Source organism: Larus michahellis, chromosome 3 (genome assembly GCF_964199755.1).
Source record: "Larus michahellis chromosome 3, bLarMic1.1, whole genome shotgun sequence".
In the NCBI taxonomy this organism is placed as follows: domain Eukaryota; kingdom Metazoa; phylum Chordata; class Aves; order Charadriiformes; family Laridae; genus Larus; species Larus michahellis.
The window spans coordinates 53,371,298-53,390,830 of record NC_133898.1 but is presented as its reverse complement, the minus strand read 5'-3'; the positions used below and the strand labels follow the sequence as shown (position 1 = coordinate 53,390,830).

At 39.4% G+C, this 19,533-nt stretch overlaps 1 protein-coding gene across 7 annotated transcripts in view; it reads left to right on the top strand.

Moving 5' to 3' along the window:
* Window positions 1–19,533, top strand: part of SMOC2 (SPARC related modular calcium binding 2) — a 148,533-nt gene that overhangs the window by 90,431 nt on the left and 38,569 nt on the right. For all 7 annotated transcript variants that reach the window (XM_074580205.1, XM_074580202.1, XM_074580204.1 and 4 more), the window contains exons 8-9: window positions 10,986–11,172; window positions 18,228–18,310. In XM_074580205.1, the coding sequence (XP_074436306.1) occupies window positions 10,986–11,172; window positions 18,228–18,310 (270 nt within the window). The remainder of the gene's footprint in view (window positions 1–10,985; window positions 11,173–18,227; window positions 18,311–19,533) is intronic.

Here is a 19,533-nt window from a genome sequence, read left to right as displayed (position 1 = left end):
AGGTAAAGCCAAGCCAAAGATTTGTCTTTTCTCTTGAAACCAAAGCACAAGCTAAGCTGTTTAACCATGGCCATATGAGAAAAGGAAAAAAAAAAAAAAGCAGGAGCTACATAAAACTATATTAAAAAGTTGTTGGACCTGAAAGAAATAGTATTAGAATATTCTTATTGGCTTTTACTCTTCTTTGGCTCATCCTCTTTATTGCACACAAAACTTGGCCAAAATCAGTAAATAGTCTTCTCTATCTGAATCCTGTACCTCTCCAGTTACGAATACCGACTTGCTACGTGCTATATAAATAGCGTGTTTTGGATGGAATGTGCTGGATTAAATTATTAAATGCTGTACAGCATTTAGTGTAAGATGAGCCTTCAGATTTGTGCAGAGTTAAAGCAGTGCAGTTACCTTTTGACCAGGCTTCATGTTCACGTTATTTGCCGAATCTCATCCTGAGGACGTGTGTGAATGCATTCTGGGAGCAGTGTGACTCAACAGATGAGACCACTTTACCGAATTTGCTTCTTCCTCTGTTAAAAGAGTTTTCATTGCAGAACATAGTTCTCGTATTTAGAGACATAAGCAATAATATGTATGCTCATTTTCCACCTGCTTCTTGCCTTCTCTTTGGCAAGATGAAGAAGAGCAAGTCGGTATAAGTGGCTAGTTTTTGATTCGTCTGTCATTAATTAGCTTTTAAGGGTACAATTATATTCTCAGCATTACTACAATTTTAAATGTTGAGAATTTTTAAATCAAGTAGGTTTGGAGGGTGTATATCTGAGAGGCCTGGAGGTGGAATCGTCCTGCTTTGCCACAGAAGAGGCTGCAGGAATGATGGTAGCATAAACTTTTGCATTATGGCTGTCAAAGAAACACTCCCTGAAACACTGAGGAAGAAAGGAGAGTTTCTGTTTCAACAGCCTGATTAACATCTGTATTTCTGCTCAGTGTTGAAGCCCAAATCCTTACCATTCTGTAATGCCCATAGTGTCTCCTGTGAACTAGACAGAGGTCCATATTATATTGACCATTTTGAGATACTCTGAGACATGTAAAAGGGAACTACCTAAATGCAAAATAACATTCTAATCCTTCTAGTATTTCTGCATATTTTTTAACATTTCTACATATTCTTTATCTGTACATCTCAGATCACATTCATGTAAACCAGTCAGAAGTCTTCCTGGCTCCTGCTGGCTTCTGCAACAGTAGTCAGGGTTCATTTCCCTGTGGTCTGAGATTATTACAGTGAAATCTGAGAGGATGTAATGATCAAAAGTCCCTCTACACTTTATCACTGAGCCTTCTACTAGTGCCAAAGTGAAACACTCGGTGGGGGACACATGGACAGGCTGCAGAGTGCATGAGCAGGTTGCAGAAGGTGCCCGCACATGTAAGTGGGGAACCTAGGGAAGTCTAGCTCAGGCTACGTTCAGAGTTATGCTCCTTCTTCTGTGGAGATACCGTGGCAGACCGTGGTGATACCTTCTTTGCTTGTGCTTTCCCAGGGCTTGCCTGAGCGATCAGGTGCCCTGGCAGCACATGAGGAGACAAATTCTGTCTCACGTGCCAGCGCGGGGAATTGAGATTGCTGTTTTGTGGACTGACTGTGCAGCCCACACCGCAAGCACCACAGCCACAGTAGATGGTGTAATGAAACAAAAGGTTGGTTGATTCTTATGTTCATCTTGTTTACATTTTGAATAAGTATGTGTCCAGGGGAGCTGTCTGTAAGGTGGTTGGAAATGAGCTGATACTTAGAAAATAGAGTGTAGATGGAGTGCAGCCACCTCAGGCAGGAGTTAAGCAATAAGGCTGGAAAACACTGCACGATGCCACCAGCATTAGCAGTGTGGACCAATGGCAGGAACGTGGCACAAACTGCAGCCAGCGATGCCACTGTACACCTCTGAAATTAAAATTGCTTGGGTTCCTAAGGTCAGGGATCCACAGTCATATCCGAGCACTGATTTAAGTATCTCAGTTTCCCAAATGGTGAGCAGAAACAGCTCCTGTTTCACTTGAGGGGAAGTGCTTTGTTGATAAACATTCCTGTAAGCTGGCTGGTTTATTTAAGTGCCAAAGTATGAATTTAGGCACCCCAGTTTGCACATTTTGTTTTGTAATTTTTAGTAGAGCTGTTCAAACAAATACTTACCCTCAGCTCACCTGGCAAAGACTTTCATTTTCACAGCTCTGTGGAAAAAGTGAGCCAGCTTTATTTTCCCTTCAAATATTTCTTTAAAAATGAGAGATTTTTCCACTGGCAGAAGCCTAACACTTACTAGTCAGTATACTCATAAAGCAAGAATGGTAGTTTTGCGCAATTTGTTTAATGAACGAGCCTTTAGATTGCTATAGCAAACTGGCCAGCTAGCCACTGTGTTTGGGAAAAGTGAGTGATTTTCATTTGCTGTATTTTTGGGTGGTGGCTTTTTTGTTTGGTTGGTTTTGCAGTTTGAACCCTATGGTGCTGCTCTGCTTTGACAGGGTGAGGCAGCCATACCTAGCAATAATAGGAACCAACATTCCCTTTTACGTAGGAAAAAACAGTTTTCATCCCATTTGGCAAGTAACTGCTTTCAGTTGTATCCTTGCAGGATGGGGCAGTCTTTTGCACAGCATCCTCTTTTGTTTTAGGGGAGCCAAGTTAACAAATTCAAGCAAGAGCACCTGGAGATGACAATACATCCTTGTTCAGCCTTGTAATTGAGTGAATGTCCTCAACTCATTGAGCAGCCTGGTCTAGTGGGAGGTGTCCCTGCCCATGGCAGGGGGGTTGGAACTAGATGATCTTCAAGGTCCCTTCCAACCCTAACCATTCTGTGATTCTATGAACAAAAGGGGATGAGGGACCTCATCTCCTCAGAAAACTAGAAGATTTTTCACTCTCCTTGTGAAGCCTGATACAATGCAATTGATGAGCTGGCTTAAAAGGATTTTTGATTTGCGTTAAGGTCGCATTCAAAGATCCAGTGTAGACAGTAGGGTGTAAACAGGCCTTGGATCAAATCTGGCTAATGCAATCCACTTTGCAAAGGCTTGCTATTTTCACACACCGCTGTTAAAGATTTAACAAAAATGTGCTACTCTTAGTTCACTGCTTCCTCACATTTCATAGGCGGTATAATAAATGTTTGATTCAGGATGTTCAGGATATACATTTGGCTCTAATGCAAAATGCATCTTTGAAAGAACTCAGATTTAAAATCTAGTTTATTCTAACTTGATGTTAGTTCTCTACAGGAGGAGTAAATGCTAATACTTAAACATTTAGAGACATATTCTGTCACACTTATAAGTGAAGACATAGCTTCTTTGTGAGTATTCATCAAGTCAGCGGACAGATTTCACACTATTGTTTTATTCAGTATAAATAAGAATCACAAAATTTAGAATTACATATTGTTTTAAACCAGGTAGGTAGTTTGGTCCCTTTAATGAGTGTGAGAACTCTGTGAAGGAGAAAGAGGATTAAAAATGAATAATCGAGCAACTTACATTAGTTATAATTCCAAGAGGAGAAATTTGAATACTTGCATAATATTTCTCAGCTCTTTAACCAAGAACTTGGGCTAGAAATTAAACAAACAAACAAGAAAACAAACAAACAAACTGCTAAAATAGCAGGCGTTTGTGGCAAAACAGTTCTTTTTCTTTTACTGAGTTGTGGTTGCAGTCTTTCTCACAGCACTCCTAGTATTTCAAATTCTAAGAAAAATAAAGAATTGCAGAGGTAATGTGGAAAACGTTCCCTAAACCAAAATGCTTTTCAAAAATCCAGTAGACAGGCGGGTTTGGATTTTGGTTAATGAGCAAGTCATCCTATTTTCATCTGTAATCTTTGTATTATGGGTCCCCAAACTTTTGCCTATTGTTAGAACCAGAATTTATGTATTGCAGAAATATTGATTTGACCTAGTGCCACTTGGCTACTCAAACACAGGGTAAAAGCTGAGAAAATCATGGTATATACAGGTAGACTGGATTGGCTGTGGCCATGTTATTTCAGGCAAAGCTAAATGGGAGCTGGTGATCTCTGTGTTCTGGATCTTTTTTTTGATGGGCTCAGTGCATTTCCAGATGATTCTCCTTGTGTATTGCAGTGTCTTTGCATATGAAACCACACAGATAAATGAGAGCATCTGTCTGTGATTTATCCTGCTTTGTTCAGTGGAGTAAAGTACATAAATTAATCTGTAGGGCTGTGTTGAAGCCGTGAGCTTTGTGTTTAGCCACAATCATCTACCCAAGCTCCAAAAGTGCAAAATAGTGATCAGCTGTACATTGAGACTACTCTGCAAATGCACACAAGGGGCCTGAAATATTTGGTTCCCACAAGTTTTTGCAAACAAGAATAAGTATGGGTAGGAATGTTGCCAGCTTTCTCCAGGCCTTGAGAACCCTCATGCTGATGTGTATCTGAACCTAATGTAAACCAAAACATGTGGCGCCAGATGAGTATTAATACTGTAATTTAGTCTTAGGTTTTGGTTGCCATCTAGATGTTGGGACTAAGGTTGCGTGTTTATCAATGCTACCTATTCCTTACAATCAGTGCTTGGTCTATGAGTAAATATTAGGCTTAATTGGAAACATACTTACACATGAATATATTCAGCTGAGGACTGATGAATTGAGGTCCATTGAATTTAGTGGGTATTTTCCCATGGATTTCTACTGGGGGAAGATTGGGACACAGAAATACTCTTTGTTTGATTTCGGTGTATGAATAGTCTTTGTAAGAAGCTAGTAGCAGGAGCAAAGCTGTTCCTGCATTTGTTTGTAGCACTGAGCTGCACTTGGTTTCTGTTAGAGATGAGTTTATTTGAAATGGTCAAGAGAGGGCAGGCAGGCAAATTCTTGTAAGAACTGGGCTTCTTAAGAAAGATTAGTGTGAGATGCCCATACTCTGTCCATAAGGCATGAGAAAATAAGATTGTGTACATAAAGGTTATGATTTTGGCATCTTAAACCGCATTATACCACCTCATCTACCTCTTCAGAGAAGGAATCTGTCATGCTAGAAAGGGTCTAAACGCAGGCTGGAAACCCTGAAAGAATACGAAGCTGTGGTGTTACACCCCTCCTTCACTAGAATGAAATAATTTAAGGATTTTTTTTTTCATTTATACCTACCAAACATGCTTCCTTGGATGCTGTGTTTATAGCAGGAACAGATGCGGTGACTTCTGGGTGAGGAAATTGTTCAGTGACAGGTAAAGAACCTGATAGTTTACCTGGAAGGTGCGTGTTTGCTGGAGTTAGGAATAACAGGGCCACTGCTGTAATGGATCATTTTGTCATCCAGTCAACGTAAATTCTTCCCCAGGGAGAGCGTAGCTTGAATAGAAATTATCCCACTTCCCACTGCCTTTCTAAAGTGAACGTTGTGTAAGTGGAAATCCATTCAATGGATTGGAAGATGATGAAAACTATTTGAAAATATTAAAACACATTGTAATCGGTTTCCTTGGGGACTATTAACTTCAATGGCTGAAGGAGGGTTCATCCTAAGCAAATGGCTCAAATTCTTATCCCCATAAGATGTGAATTTGTTGCATAGGTGTCAATAGGATAACTATTTATCCATCCTAATTATTATGGTTTTGAAATAAACTAGCACAGAACTTGTGCAAATCGTTCTTTGAAGTGTTCTGAAGGGGTCGCTATATTAGGCTTAATTAACTAGGACAGACAGATGATTTGCCTAACATTTTAATTACCAGAAATTGTCATACAATCTAAGTCTCTCTATACTGAAATTTGGACATGAATGTATTCTGTCTGTATGTCCTCTCAGAAACATAGGAGAACTGCAATATTAACTGTCTCTAATGTTACACTGCACTCCTCTGGAGCATGCGTATCCCTTTTCAGAGTATTTTTGCTCACAGGTTTCTTATTTCCTGCTTTCTATAGAGGACAATGAGCTTAAAGCCCTAATAAAAGATCCCTTTACTGTGGAAACCAGGCTGTCTAAATTGTCCTTTCATGGCCCATTATGGTAATGAGAAAAGGAGAGAGAAGGAACCAACTGAAAACAGAATTTCTTGGAATGGATTCTGTTTGTCATATACACATTGTGGGGTTGAGGAAATCAAAAGGAAATGTTTGTATAGTAACAGGAAATGTTAAAGTAGTATACAGACGCCTTTGTAATTTTCTGCAGATTTGGCAACTTGTTTCCACAGAACAGACTGAAATTTAGACATAAATACAGCAATTCATATTTCAGTAAAAAAAAAAAAATTAAATTATTTGTAATCATGAAAATTCCGCGTGTTGGCAGAAGCTGTGATAAGACACAGCACGATAACTGCCAGAATCTCTGAAACAAGGGGCTAAACCATCTCCTGTTACAAGACTAACAAGATGATTATCATAAATTGCATAATGCAGTGCTTGGTGTTTTAGATATGCACAGTTACACGGTTTGTTCAGGATAACTTTTCCAGAAAAGCCATGTCTTTTCTCCTCCAGGACACCTCCTAGTAAAAATTAACTAGCAGTTTAAGTAACCCATCAGAGATGAATAAATGGAGTCTTTCATAAATAGGGATTTATTTATAATAGAATCATAGAATCTTAGAATCTTCGTGGTTGGAAGGGACCTTTGAGATCATCAATATAAATAAATAATAAATTATATGTTATAGCCTACTGCTATTGAGGTATTTTTCTGTTCATGTAAATTAACTTGATTCATTGAAATGCAGGCTGGTTTTTTTAGGGAGAATTCATCATTAGCAACAAGAACTGACTCGAGATTTTATACAAACCACAAAACTTATGCACAAAGTTTGTCATTATCTGGAGTATCTTTTGCATTGACAGAAGATGCAGCATTTCAGCTGGTTATTTGTAATGGACTATGAAGGCATCTTGAACCAGAACAGTAAAAGTATATTTAGGAGCTAACATTTAAATTAAAAAGGGAAGAAATGGAATAGCAATATGACATAGCAAGAGCAATGTAAATTACATTTAAAGCAGGTTTTAAAACTCATTATCATTCAAAAATTACTTTTCCGGAGTAGTAGATGGTCATTGGGTGTTACAAGGCTCTTGTAAAACAGCAAAATATACCTATTTCCTGACTTGATTGAAATTTGTGTGTTGAATCCCTAATGCTTATGAACCTGGAATAAAATAGTTTTGGGTAGAAGCTGCAGGAAGTTTTTTCAGCCAGAGATGAAGGATCCCAACCGAGCTACAGTGTGGCTCGCTAACATGGTGGACTATGTGGAAAAGATTTTTCAGCAAAGTCTAACTACTTTATTGAACTAAGATGCTTGGCAAAGCATCTGTTTTCTCCTGCAAGACAATACCGAAGGAACTAAGTAAAAGAACACCAGTGTAAGCATATTCCCTGAAAAGATGAAGCTGGAGCGTCAGTGCTTTTCTCCTCCTGGAAGGAATGTTGTTGTAGTAATGCATTCCATAGAAAGTTTGATGTATTTTAATGATTAAGGTATTTATCCTACTTTTATTGTGGCATAGATCTTTTTCCATACTGTTCACTTTATGAACTTCTGGCATCCATCTGTTATTGTTCCAGATCACAGTTGTTGTCAGATTGTTTGGAAAAACTGTCAGGCATTTTCTAAGTTAATGACATTTATCACTGGTTCTCCTGGCAAATGAACGTTTGTTGACCATGACTCTTCTGACATTACAAAGGCAATTATGCAGTAGTATGGTAGCTCCATGATAAGAGCTCTTAGTCATCACAGGCTACAATTACATCTTTCCAGTATTCCTGTTGTAAATAATTGAAAGAAAAGTTGGAAAGGGAATGAATGGTTCCCTCAGAGAGGAAATTACACAGAGGGGTAATATTCTGGTTCTGGGAAAAGCAGGCAGAATTATAGGTAAGCACTTTAGAGCAGTTTTCCTTTACTTTATGTAGGAACAGTATTCCAGTGGGGAAAGCAAACAGGGAAGTAGTAATGGTGGCACAAATGGTCATGTCAAAAGTGGACAAAAGCACTGGACTCTGCAGAAACGACTCACTACGCGGTATTGCCTGATAGCTCATTAGCCGTTGTGTAAAGAAGGGAAATAATAAATTATTCTGCACTTTTGGTGAATAAAATGAATGAACTGGGTTCTGCAGATATGTGATAAGTCTCAGTCAAGTAAGAAGTTAAAGGTTGCAAGAAGGGAAAGTCCTTCACTATAGTTTCTTCTATTTTTTTTTGTCTTGAATGCCTGTGCTGATGCTTGCTCTTAAAAGGCAGATTTTTTTTCATCACTGAAGTCCTCTCAGCTGGATTTTCACCTCAGCATTTGGTATGAATCCTGTTATTTTGTCTATTTTTCATACTTTTGCCATTAAGCACTTTTTATCTTTTTACCTTTAAACCTTCCTTTGATTACTGTCACTGGCCGTCCTGTTTCGATCCTCACTTGCAATGTTAAGTTCCACCAGTCTCCTGACTGTCCCTCCTAAAGCTATAAGCCACATTTGCAACCTTCCTTTGACATCTCTCCCGTAATACTGCTTCTCTGTACCTCAGAGACTTGAAACCAGGCATAAGGGAGGAAAAGGACAAGAGCAAACCTGACCTAGTGCACAGAGACAAATTTCTAGCTTGAGCAGCAGCTTCTAGAAATCCTTGTCTTGGCAAGTCACTCAGGAGAGTAAAGACCATTTATCTAGGTCTGTGACACCTGCTCCTAAATCACCACCATGCAGACGATTGCGCTGGCCCATGACTCCAGTGGTTTTGAGCCAGCAGTGCTGTCCTTTGCTGGTTGTTTCAGTCAGTGGAAACTAGAGCTGCCCAGAAATTAGGTCGTGTTGCTTATGCTCACAGCTGAAACAGTCTGTATCTGTGTCTGCACCGGGAATTCTCCATCACACCCTCTCTGTGCTGTTACATTTTGTCTGTCTGGATGACCTGACTATGTGGTCTCTGTACACCAATGTATTTTCTAAACAAAGCTGAGAGCATGAAAATGTATCGCCCCTCTGGGTTTGCGAGAGATAATAATACCTGCACATCTGCCAGATTATGTTGCTAGTTACAAGGATGTAAAATGAGAGAAGGTCACAGTAGCTAGTGGAATGGTCCCAAGGTTTATCGGCATGAACGAGAAAAGAATTTAGTGGAGTTTAAAGAGCAGTAATGATTTCCTCCCTCTCACTGCAGCTGCTTCACCCCATTTGCTCCTTTTTGCTTGATTATATACAAAACAGAAAAAATGACCAACTAAGCTAAGTGATGCGTTTTCCAGGGTTGTCGTACCTTGTAACTTTATAATCATCATAATCCAGATTCACCGAGTGAAAGATTTATTTTGGCTACTCTAAAAGGATGTTGGAGATGGCTTTCTAATTTCTGAAACCGTAGCTATTTTTGCAAAGGTTTTAACATGTAAATAATTAGCTATTTCCCTTTTTTAAAGGAGCCTTTCTGTCCTCACTACACTGATTCTCTAAGTACGCTTTATTATCTAAACACTGGTGCTTTGAGAGCTATTCAATCTCTGATTATGTTAGTGGGTAGACAAAGAAAACCGTGAAGGATTGATCAATTTATCTAGCTGTCCTGCTCAAATACCATATGAAACAAAAGAGGCAAAAAAAAAATTCAACCAAAGAACTGAAAAAACACTCCATCTGTGCCTTGTAATTAAGGTAGCAAGTGATGTGCTTGTTTTTTAAACTTTCTACATGGATTGGAATAAAATACGCTGAGTCGGAAACCAGTCCGTTGTATAGATGGAATTGTGTGCCATTGAAAGTATGAAGGTGTTTAACTTCCTGCCACCTTTTTCCTTGCAACAGAAGTCTTCCCGATTTTGGTCATCTGCATTTGCAAGAAGATGGAAAGGAGCAGTAGCATTCTGGACATAACTAGTGACTTTCTGTCAGTTGTCACCTACAATTTGCAAAGCACTTTCTGAACCCTGTGGATAAGACTAAATGAGATTAGTCTGGAGATGAAACTTGTTGCAAATGCACTAGAAAATCCAGTCAGGTTTCAGCTTGTTCTTCTGTGGGTTGAACAGTGAAAAATCAAGTAAATCCTGCTGGAGATTCAGAGAATGCGTTTCACTAGTCTTTAACTGACTTGAAAGAAGAGCAAATGTTACACACAGATACTTTTTTATTAACATTGAAATGACTTTTCTTTCATTGAAGAGAATCGTTTATTGATTTAAATCTTCCTGTCAGTAATTTGTATGTTTGTACAGTGCTTATTGTTACCAATGTTCTTGTTTTTCAAATATTTTGTTTTTGCTCACTGGATTAGTCTGCAGTGACACATATACCTGCTTAGTAGTGATCAAAAATCCGCAGCGGAGGTGTTTCTTTATAGATTGGTGTGAACTGACTGGAATTCTCAGGCACTGGGCTTTCTGCTCTTTGCCCGCTGGTTCGTAGTTTTGTGTAAAGGCTAGGAATGTGTAGACACGTAAGCTTTTCTCACATCCAGAAGAGATATGGGGCATGTTGTTGTATAGGTATTACTTCATCAATAGCAGAATCACAGAAAAGAAGGTGGAATAATTTTCTCACTATTAAGAAGTTGTTCCAAAACTGGAATGAAAGAGCAGAATATAAACATCTAAATTAATATCTAGATGAATAATTCATATAAGGAATCCTAAGAAGTTTTATTTTTACTGTTCCCTCTGAAAAGAATCAGTAGTTTAGCAACTGTGCAGTGGGCGAGGATATTTTTAAGATGGCAGAGAAGGTTTTTTGTTATCCATAGGTTATGTCTATTAGAGATAGGCAAGGAGATGTCGAGGTATTATTTGGACTGTATGATGAAGCAGCTGCATGAGAAGGAAACTGAAGTTCCTAACAGTATACAGCATAAGCCAATGTAGCTAGTATTTGAGCTGTAGCAAGCCTCTTCAAATACAATCCTTATATGCAATCAAAGAAAGATATAAAAACTGTTTGATAAAACTAGTAGGCCCTTTCCATATAGCTTCTTCAGTATTTTTTCTTTTCCTTCCAAAAGCATCGTCATGTGATCAAGAACTTCAGTCAGCCCTGGAGGAAGCTAAGCAGCCCCAGAAAGACAATGTGTTCATTCCAGAGTGTGCACAGGGCGGCCTCTACAAACCAGTGCAGTGCCATCCTTCCACAGGCTACTGCTGGTGTGTTCTGGTGGATACGGGACGTCCCATCCCTGGAACATCAACCAGGTAAGGGAATATACATTCAGTGCTCAAAAGCCGTAGTGAGAAGATGCCTTAGTGTTCTTGTATTAGCATGTAGATGTCTGTAGCTGGTGGAATTATGTCATATAGGTTTCTTCCACTGTGAAGTGAAATATTTCTAAAGAGCCATCAAAAGTTAAGGCCAGATGGCCACAGATTCTTTCACTGCAGTGTCTCAGACAGTTTGCTCCCCTAGTCCTCTATTTTACTTCTATTTTGTGCTGGGAAGCCAAGGCTTGGAGCAGGTAATGAATAAGCCTAGAGGAAACCTCATGCTCCTTAACTTGAATATAGGAAAACCAAGTAAGATTGTCTATGACAGAAACCACATCCAACCTCAGAAATATTCAGTTAAATTTCCAGCAGCCTTCTCAGCTATTTCATATGATTGGTTTGATGGAACAACTGCTCAGGAACCCAAGAGAGGAAATATCCTTTTAGTGTGTTATTAATAGAAGCTTGGAGTTCAGTCATCTTAGCTGAGCCGGATACATGGTAAAGGGTTGTGAACCACATAGAGCAGATGTAGGCAAGGCAAGTATCAGGTTCCAAAAGATGTTATTTAGGCTGGTTATTGAGGTTTGGCCCTTGTACGAATGCTACAGAAGCCCATTTAAAGCTGGTGGGTAGTATGGATATCTTGATGCAGTCGTAAACCTTTTCAAGCTTAAGAGAAAATCATAGTTTACCATTTGCGTAAGGTTTGTGAAAAAACATTATAAGCCACTTGCTGTAAAGTGTTATATTCTTAGGGAGTGTTTTGCATATATTCTTCAAATGCTGATTTACTGATAGCTGTTTATACCATAGTCTAGACCATGCCAATTACAGTACCAGCTGAAGTGAGCATGACTTAAAGTTACTGTTGATCTGCTGTTTCTGGCAAGTTGAGATCCATAAACTGTAAAAACAAAATAGTCCATATTTGGTCCTGAAACTGTAGGATCAGTACACATGTTGTGTGAGGATATAGAGATGCCCTCTAGAGATTCCAGAGGTTCCCTTTTCTGCTCTTCCTCTGTTCTCCACCCCTAGGATTGTTCACTTTCTTGTTTTTAGTGCTAATACTTCTTTGAATTATAGTTTAAATCATTTTATGGAGCCTTAGCTCCTATTCTCTAATTTGAGTCCAAATCATCTTCTTGTGCTTGTCAAGGAATAGGGCTTCTGCTAATTTTTTTGTAGTTCTTCTTTATGAGTATCATTTCATTATAGAACCACAGAATAGTTGAGATTGGCAGGGACCTCTAGTACAACCCCTCTACGCAAAGCAACATCAGCTAGAGTAGATTGCTCAGGACGCTGTCCAGGTGGGCTTTGAACATCTCCAAGGATGGAAAGTCCACAGCCTCTCTGGGCAGCTTGTTCTAGTGTTTGATCACCATCACAGTTTTTTTTGTGCCCATTGTCTCTTTTCCTGTCACTGGACATCACTGCGAAGAGTCTGACTCCTTTTCTATATTTGCCCACCTTTGGATATTTATAGACATCAATAAGATCCTCCCTGAGCCTTCTCTTCCACAGGATGACCAGTCACAGCTCTCTCACCCTTTCCTTATTATGTCAGCTATTCCAGTCCTTTAATCATATTCATGGCCCTTTGCCAGACCCATTCCAGTATGTCCACGTCTCTCTTGTCTGGGGACCCCAGAGCTGGACCAGCACTCCAGATATGTCTCACCAGTGCGAATGAGAGGGGAAGGATCACCTCTCTTGACCTGCTGGCAATACTATTTCTAATGTGTCCCAGGAGGCTGTTGGCCTTCTTTGCTGCAAGGGCACATTTCTGCCTCATGCTCAGATTAGTGTCCATCAGAAGTCCCAGGCCCTTGCCGCAAAGTTGTTTTCCAGATGGTTGGCCCCCATCCCGTGCTGGTACAGGGGGTTAATCTTCCGCAGGTGTGGAAATTTTGCATTTGCCTTTTTTTTAACGTCATGAGATTCCTGACAGCCCATTTCTCCAGCCTGTTGAGGTCCTTCTCAATGGCAGCACAACCTTCTGGTGTATCAGCCACTCCTCCCAGTTTTGTATCACCTGCAAACTTGCTAGGATTGTTCTCTGTCCCAGCATCCTGGTCATTAATGAAGAGGTTAAACAATATTGGCTCTGGTATTGAACTCTGGGGTGCTCCACTGGTGACTGTTTTCCAGATGAAATTTGAGGTGCTGATCCCAACTGTTTGAGACTGGCAGTTCACCCAGTTTTCAACACACCTCGCTGTTCGTTTATCTAGCACATGCTTCATCAGTTTGTCTATAAGAATGTAATCAGAGACTGTGTCAAAAGCCTTGCTAAAATTTCCATAAACGATATCTGCTCTTCTCCCCTCATCCACTGAGCAAATCATCTCGTCATAGAAGGCTACAGGGTTGGCCAAGCATGATTTTCTCCTCATAAATCCATGCTGACTGTTCTCAATCACTTTTTTGTTGTTCATATGTTTCGAAATACCTTTTAAGAGGATTTGCGCCATCACTTTCCACAGGAATTGTGGTAAGGCTGATTGGTTTGTTATTTGGCTCCTCCTTGCTCTTCTTGAAGATAGAAGTGACACTTGCTTTCTTCCAGTCCCCAGGAACCTCCCCCAGTCACTATGACCTTTCAAATGTAATTGAGAGTGGCCTCACGATGACATCAGCCAGCTCCCTCAGCACTTGTGAGTGCATTCCATCAGGTCCCATGCATTTGTGTATGTCCAGTTTGTTCAAACTATCCCTGACTTGATCCTTCTCTACCAAGGGTAAGGCTTCCTTGCTTTATGCTTTACTACTGGTCTCAGAGACCTGGGATTCCTGAAGACTGGTCTTACAAGTAAAGACCAAGGAGAAGGCGGCATTGAGTACTTCTGCCTTCTCTATGTCCTTTGTCACAAGGTCCCTTGTCCCACGCAGCAGCAGGCCCACATTTTTCCTAGTCTTCTTTTTGCTGCTGATTGGCATGTAAGAAGTCCTTGTTGCCCTTCATGTCCCTTACTAGATTTAGCTACAGGGGGCTTTGGCTTTCCTAATCCCATCCCTGCACACTTGGACAGTATCTGTATATTCCTCCTGTATCACCTGACCCCGTTTCCACCCTTTGGATGCTTCCCTTTTTAAGTCTGAATTTTGTTTGGTGCTCTTTGTTCATCTGTGCAGGCTTCCTGCCATGTCCTGCACATCGGGATAAATCATTAATGAAACTGGAGGTGGTGATCCTTGAAAATCAACCAGTTAACTGTCTTATTCATATGTATACTGTGCATGCAGTGTGTGTGATCTTGGCTTCTACTGTCATAAAGACTGGAATTCTGGATATTCCCAACCCCCTTGATGAATCACCTATGGATCCAGAATCAGTCTCTGCCTTCTTTTTTTCCTGTTTGGTCTGATGGCCTCTTGTGTTTGGTAGCTACACAGCCACTCAGCTGTGGGAGAAGAGGTGGCAGGGAGGTCTTTCACTGTGCTACACGTCTCTGAAGTTGAAAGGCTGGCAAGTCGGGTTCAATCATCTCATGCATATGGTTTAGACACAAATATTCCTTTTGCTTGATGAGTGCTCTGCCTGATGACTAATACTCAAAAGATCAACTGCTGTGGTCTTGACCGTTTCTGATTTGTTCAGCTTTGCTGGACTTACGGGCAGTTCTCAATGGAGCTCTGAGGAAGTAATATTTAGTAATATCTCCAGAGAGGACATTTCTGAGCACAGATGGAAAAGTACACTACTCAATTTTAGGAGTTTCATACTAAATAAAAAATCACTGGTGTATTTAGGAATCTACAGTCCTGGTAAACAAGCAGGTGGTGTTACTGTCTGGAGTTGAAGAAGAGTGTCTAGACTTCATTTCTGGGAAAGATTTAAGTGGACTGGAATCCGATGAATTATTTCTTGATTTTAATTTCTTCTTCTATATTGATAAAATTAAACTTTTTTTTTCTCTAGTAGAGGGAAGTAAAGCGGGATCAGGATATGATGAGAAAGATGCAGTTGTCTTTTTGCAATTCTTTCTTATAGAATGGAAAGAGTGAACATGGGAGTCTTGCCTAGTTTAAAGAACCACAGACTCATGCAAAATGGTGTATGCTCTCTTCCAGCTTTCCACTGCAAAATACAAATTAGAAAAGTAGCTGTTAAAACTCTATTGCAGGAACTGATAGCATTAGTAGTCCTGGTAGCAAGATGGATGCATTGCATCCTGGAATTTTTTTCTGCAAATCTGGATGAAATCACTAGGGGACAACAGTGAAAGGATAGACAGATCTGGGAAGCTGTTGCGGGAACAGCTGAGCATTTTTCATGTTGTTTGTTTTGAATACATTCATCAGGATGAAATTTGTTATATCCTCAGGCTCTGAATATCACAATAAACAGTAGTCTCATTAAATTAGACCCCCAAAATAAAGGGAAGTTATTAGTACTCATTCACTTTCTAATGTACTGTATATGAAAAAAAGACAAATCATTTGTCAATGAAGGTATTCCAGAAAAAAATAAAAATAATTCTAGAGTTAAAATAAAAATAGGTGAATGAAGAACCACTCTAGAACATTTAAGGCAGTAAAATTCACAAGAAATAGGCGAAGTCACAGTGTAAAGCTGGCTTTTATGAAAGCCTAGAGGAAATGTCCATTTGACTAAAAGGAGGTAATGTATTTAAAGGGTACAAACAACTGTTCCCCCAAAAGTCTATCAGTATGGTCCTCACCAGCTGGCTCCCAAAGCCTCTTGAACATCACAGCGTAACCCTCAGCCTTTTTGCGCAGCAGGCCCGTGAGTCTGTGTTATCACAGGCAACTTTTTAGCAACTAGGATCATGGGCAAAGTAAACCCCAATCCACTTGTACAAGATTCTCTAAACTTAAAAAAGAACATAAATCAGCTGCTTCACTGTAGAATCCCTGTGAAAGCCTCTGTCCTCTACAGCTTTGTACAGCTCAGTAAATCTCAGTGCTTCCCAGCAGGGTAGGCCCTTGCCGACTCTAGATACACATTCACTGCTAGGTATTCTTTCCCCTTTAAAATTCAAAGCAGTAACTTGGGACGTCTTTTGACTACGTTATTTTTAACCTGGCAGTGCTCCATTCTGACATGCTATCCTTTTCCCCATTTTCCCCATGAAAACTGAGGCAAGTGTGTTTTTTCTTATCAGTTCTTAGCATGGCTGTTCCTGTATGGTAAATTTCTAATGATTAATTTTGTCTTTCTTCAGTCGCCTTAAACAGTTAAACGTAGACTTTTCACATTGCAACATTTTAACACCTATTGGGCTCTAATAGATTTAGTTTGTGTACGATGAACTACGTTTGTATTTAACAAAAATAGAAGCCAAAAGGGTAGAAGAGTAGAGGCCAAAAAAGAAAGTGTAGGCACAGAGCAGTAACAATAACGGAAGAGGACGAGGGGAATGCAGAGTCAGGTATCAGATTAATTGGGGACCAGGCTGGTTGCCAGATACTGCATTAGTGAGTATTGCTCAGAGATTTTCCTTTCACTCATTTCTTGGCTGATTGAGGTGGTCATCCATCGGGTATCTGAATCCAACCCATGCTATCAAAGCAGCTTCTATTCCTGCCGTTCTTTAGGAAAAAAAGCGCCTGTGGCTCTCCCATGTCCATGAAACAACACTGCCTTCTTGCAGCAGCCAAAATTTGATGGGCCAGTGGGCAGCATCATCAGATGATGTGGAAATAAATTAAGCACTCAAAGGAAAAATAATATTGAAGGTTTTTTCATTCTGCCTGATAATTAAGATCAGAATACTTAGGTATTGTTGTTAGGAGCAATCTGGCCTGAACCCAGGACATAGTCTCCATTTAATGCTTTTAAAAAGAATATTTTGTTCAAAAAGTTTGGATTAATATACTTTAATTAGACATATTAGTGTGCTGCTCAGTAAATGTCATTTTTGGGAACTTAGAATGGGAGAATTTCAAAGAAAGATGAGCAGTTACATAAAGTATGAAAGAACCTAGATTCAGTGAACAGGTATGTGTGTGCACACACAGGTATGTGGACACAAGTCGTATTACTAAGTGCGTTTAACTGAGAATCGAGACTTTCTCTGAAACGCTACACACTAAATTCTGCAGCTTCAAGCTACTTTAGAAGAATAAGAAAGTAATATTTCTCAGATTCTGTCAAGCTGTGCGAAAAAACACCATGAATCGGTAGTGGAACATAAGGAAAAAGAAGAGATTCAGCAGCAGATGCTTCCACGATTCCCAGTCTTGCATGAAAGATATTGCTAGTGGTGTTGTGTAAGTCAATGTTTTTTGGAAGTGCAAATAGCACAGAATTTCTTGTTACCATCTGGAGTAACAAAGTGACTTTAAGTAAACTCAGAAAGCATAGAGGAACCAGAATATTTAAGAGATTCAGTATTTTTCACAATCCATTTCAAGCCATTCCGGCCCAATTCCCTTCCTTCTGGAAACCATCTCCGTTCATTACTCTTGCTCAAAATGTTAGCTGTTCATGCTTAGCTCTTCTTATGTAAATGAACATTTTTTTTAGAGAGGATACAGTAGCACATGGCTTTAGAGCTGCAGCAGTAACTAACTACAGTACCTCCCTTGCTGTGATTTTGAAATTGCTTCTCTGGTGTTTCCCAACATGAATACTGGGTCAGATGTGAGAATTTGTCATAGTGTTTATGCCTTTTTGATTTGATAGGTGGGAGAAGAGCCTGACTTTGGTTTTGGTTTGGGTTTGGTTTTTTTTTTGTGTTTTTTTTTCAGAATTTTTTTTATTGTGTATTACTTTGTAGCAATTCCCCACAGTTTTCTCCTTCCTCAGTTTTCCTCCCTGTAGAATGGGCTTTGGAATAGATAATAATTTTTTAGTTTGATATCAACCCCAGGAGACTAAAGACGTGCTGGCTTCTTTGAGGTAAGTGGAAAATAGGCAGATGAATTCGCATTGCCCCTTCTGAATGAAAAACAAGCTTATTCCCTGAATAAAAGAAGGTACAAGTTTAATTCAGACTACAAAACTGGAAATAAATTAGTTCTAAATCAAATTAACCTTGGCTGGTTTTATTCTCTCCTTGTTTGTTCTTTAGGTATGAACAACCTAAGTGTGATAACAGTGCCAGAGCTCACCCAACTAAAACAAAGGATTTGTACAAAGGACGCCAGCTTCAAGGTCAGTGAAACAGATAAATTTGGTTTCATGCATTCCAATGTTTTGTTTATTCACTGTAATAAATTAGAAAGCAATTTCTTACGCTGTATTAAAACACTGTATCTTTTAGATATTGCTATATTGATTTGCCACTGACTGGAGTCTTTGACTTTGGAATAGTTTATGTAAATATGGGTCTTGGGATGTTGTCAGAGAAAGTAAAGCTCATTTTTCTCAGTAGTTTAAAGGCAGTCACATTCACTTACTGAAATTATTCCTTGCTGTTGTTGTACCAGAGAAGTCAGCAAATATGTCCAGAATAGCTTGGCCTGTACTTCATTGTTCTAGCAAAATCCATGGGAAATTGGCCTCTATCTTCAAATCAGTTTTAAAAATGTGTCATCTACTTACTTTTTTCCAAGATTGCCCTTGTCAGTTTACCTCAAAATTATATTATTTTATTCTTCGCTGTTGTAGAAACAAACCTTGGTGTTTATTAGACATTTCATTTTTTTTCACGTGTTTTATAAGCGTGTGAGAGACCTTATCTCTGGATAGTTGAGCTACACAGAAGTCAGCAGGCTTGCTTCATCTTTTAAATGGCCTTTTAATATGTTTGAATAACTTGAGGTGTAGCAGGTTAAGTGATATTGCACATTTCACAAGGGAATTATGAATCCCCGTGAGCTCTTGTAAAGAACCAGGAACAAGCAAATAATGTCGGCAGATTTTTTGTGTCATCAAAAATATTTCAGTGTAGCCACCCAGAGAAATATCTAGGCAATAATTCTGAACTAAACATGCCCATCAGTGTTGAAATGCATACAAAGCAGACATTAATACTCTTTTGTCATGAAAATTTAATTACAAAGTATAATAAAAAAAAGAAGTGAGAAATACAAATGATATGTTATTATACCGTATATAATTATATCTTGCGTTCTACATAGAAAGAAGTCAATCATAGGATTAACTGTAAGCTGTCCAATTACTGTGGCTGTAAAAGTAGCAAGTGTGACCCAAAAACATATCTAGCTAGGTATGATGGGGCAGACAGACAGGAGCAGGACAGACAAGGCAGAGAAGGAAACATTCATGCCATTTTAGATAGCGCTATTATTTTTTCTGGATTTTACCTAGAACTGTGGGTTCAGTTCTGGTCATCTGCGTTCAGGCAAAGGGGTACACAGGAGAAGTCAGCTGGCACTAATGTGTCAGGGAAAGCAGCTATGTTCCAAGAGGAG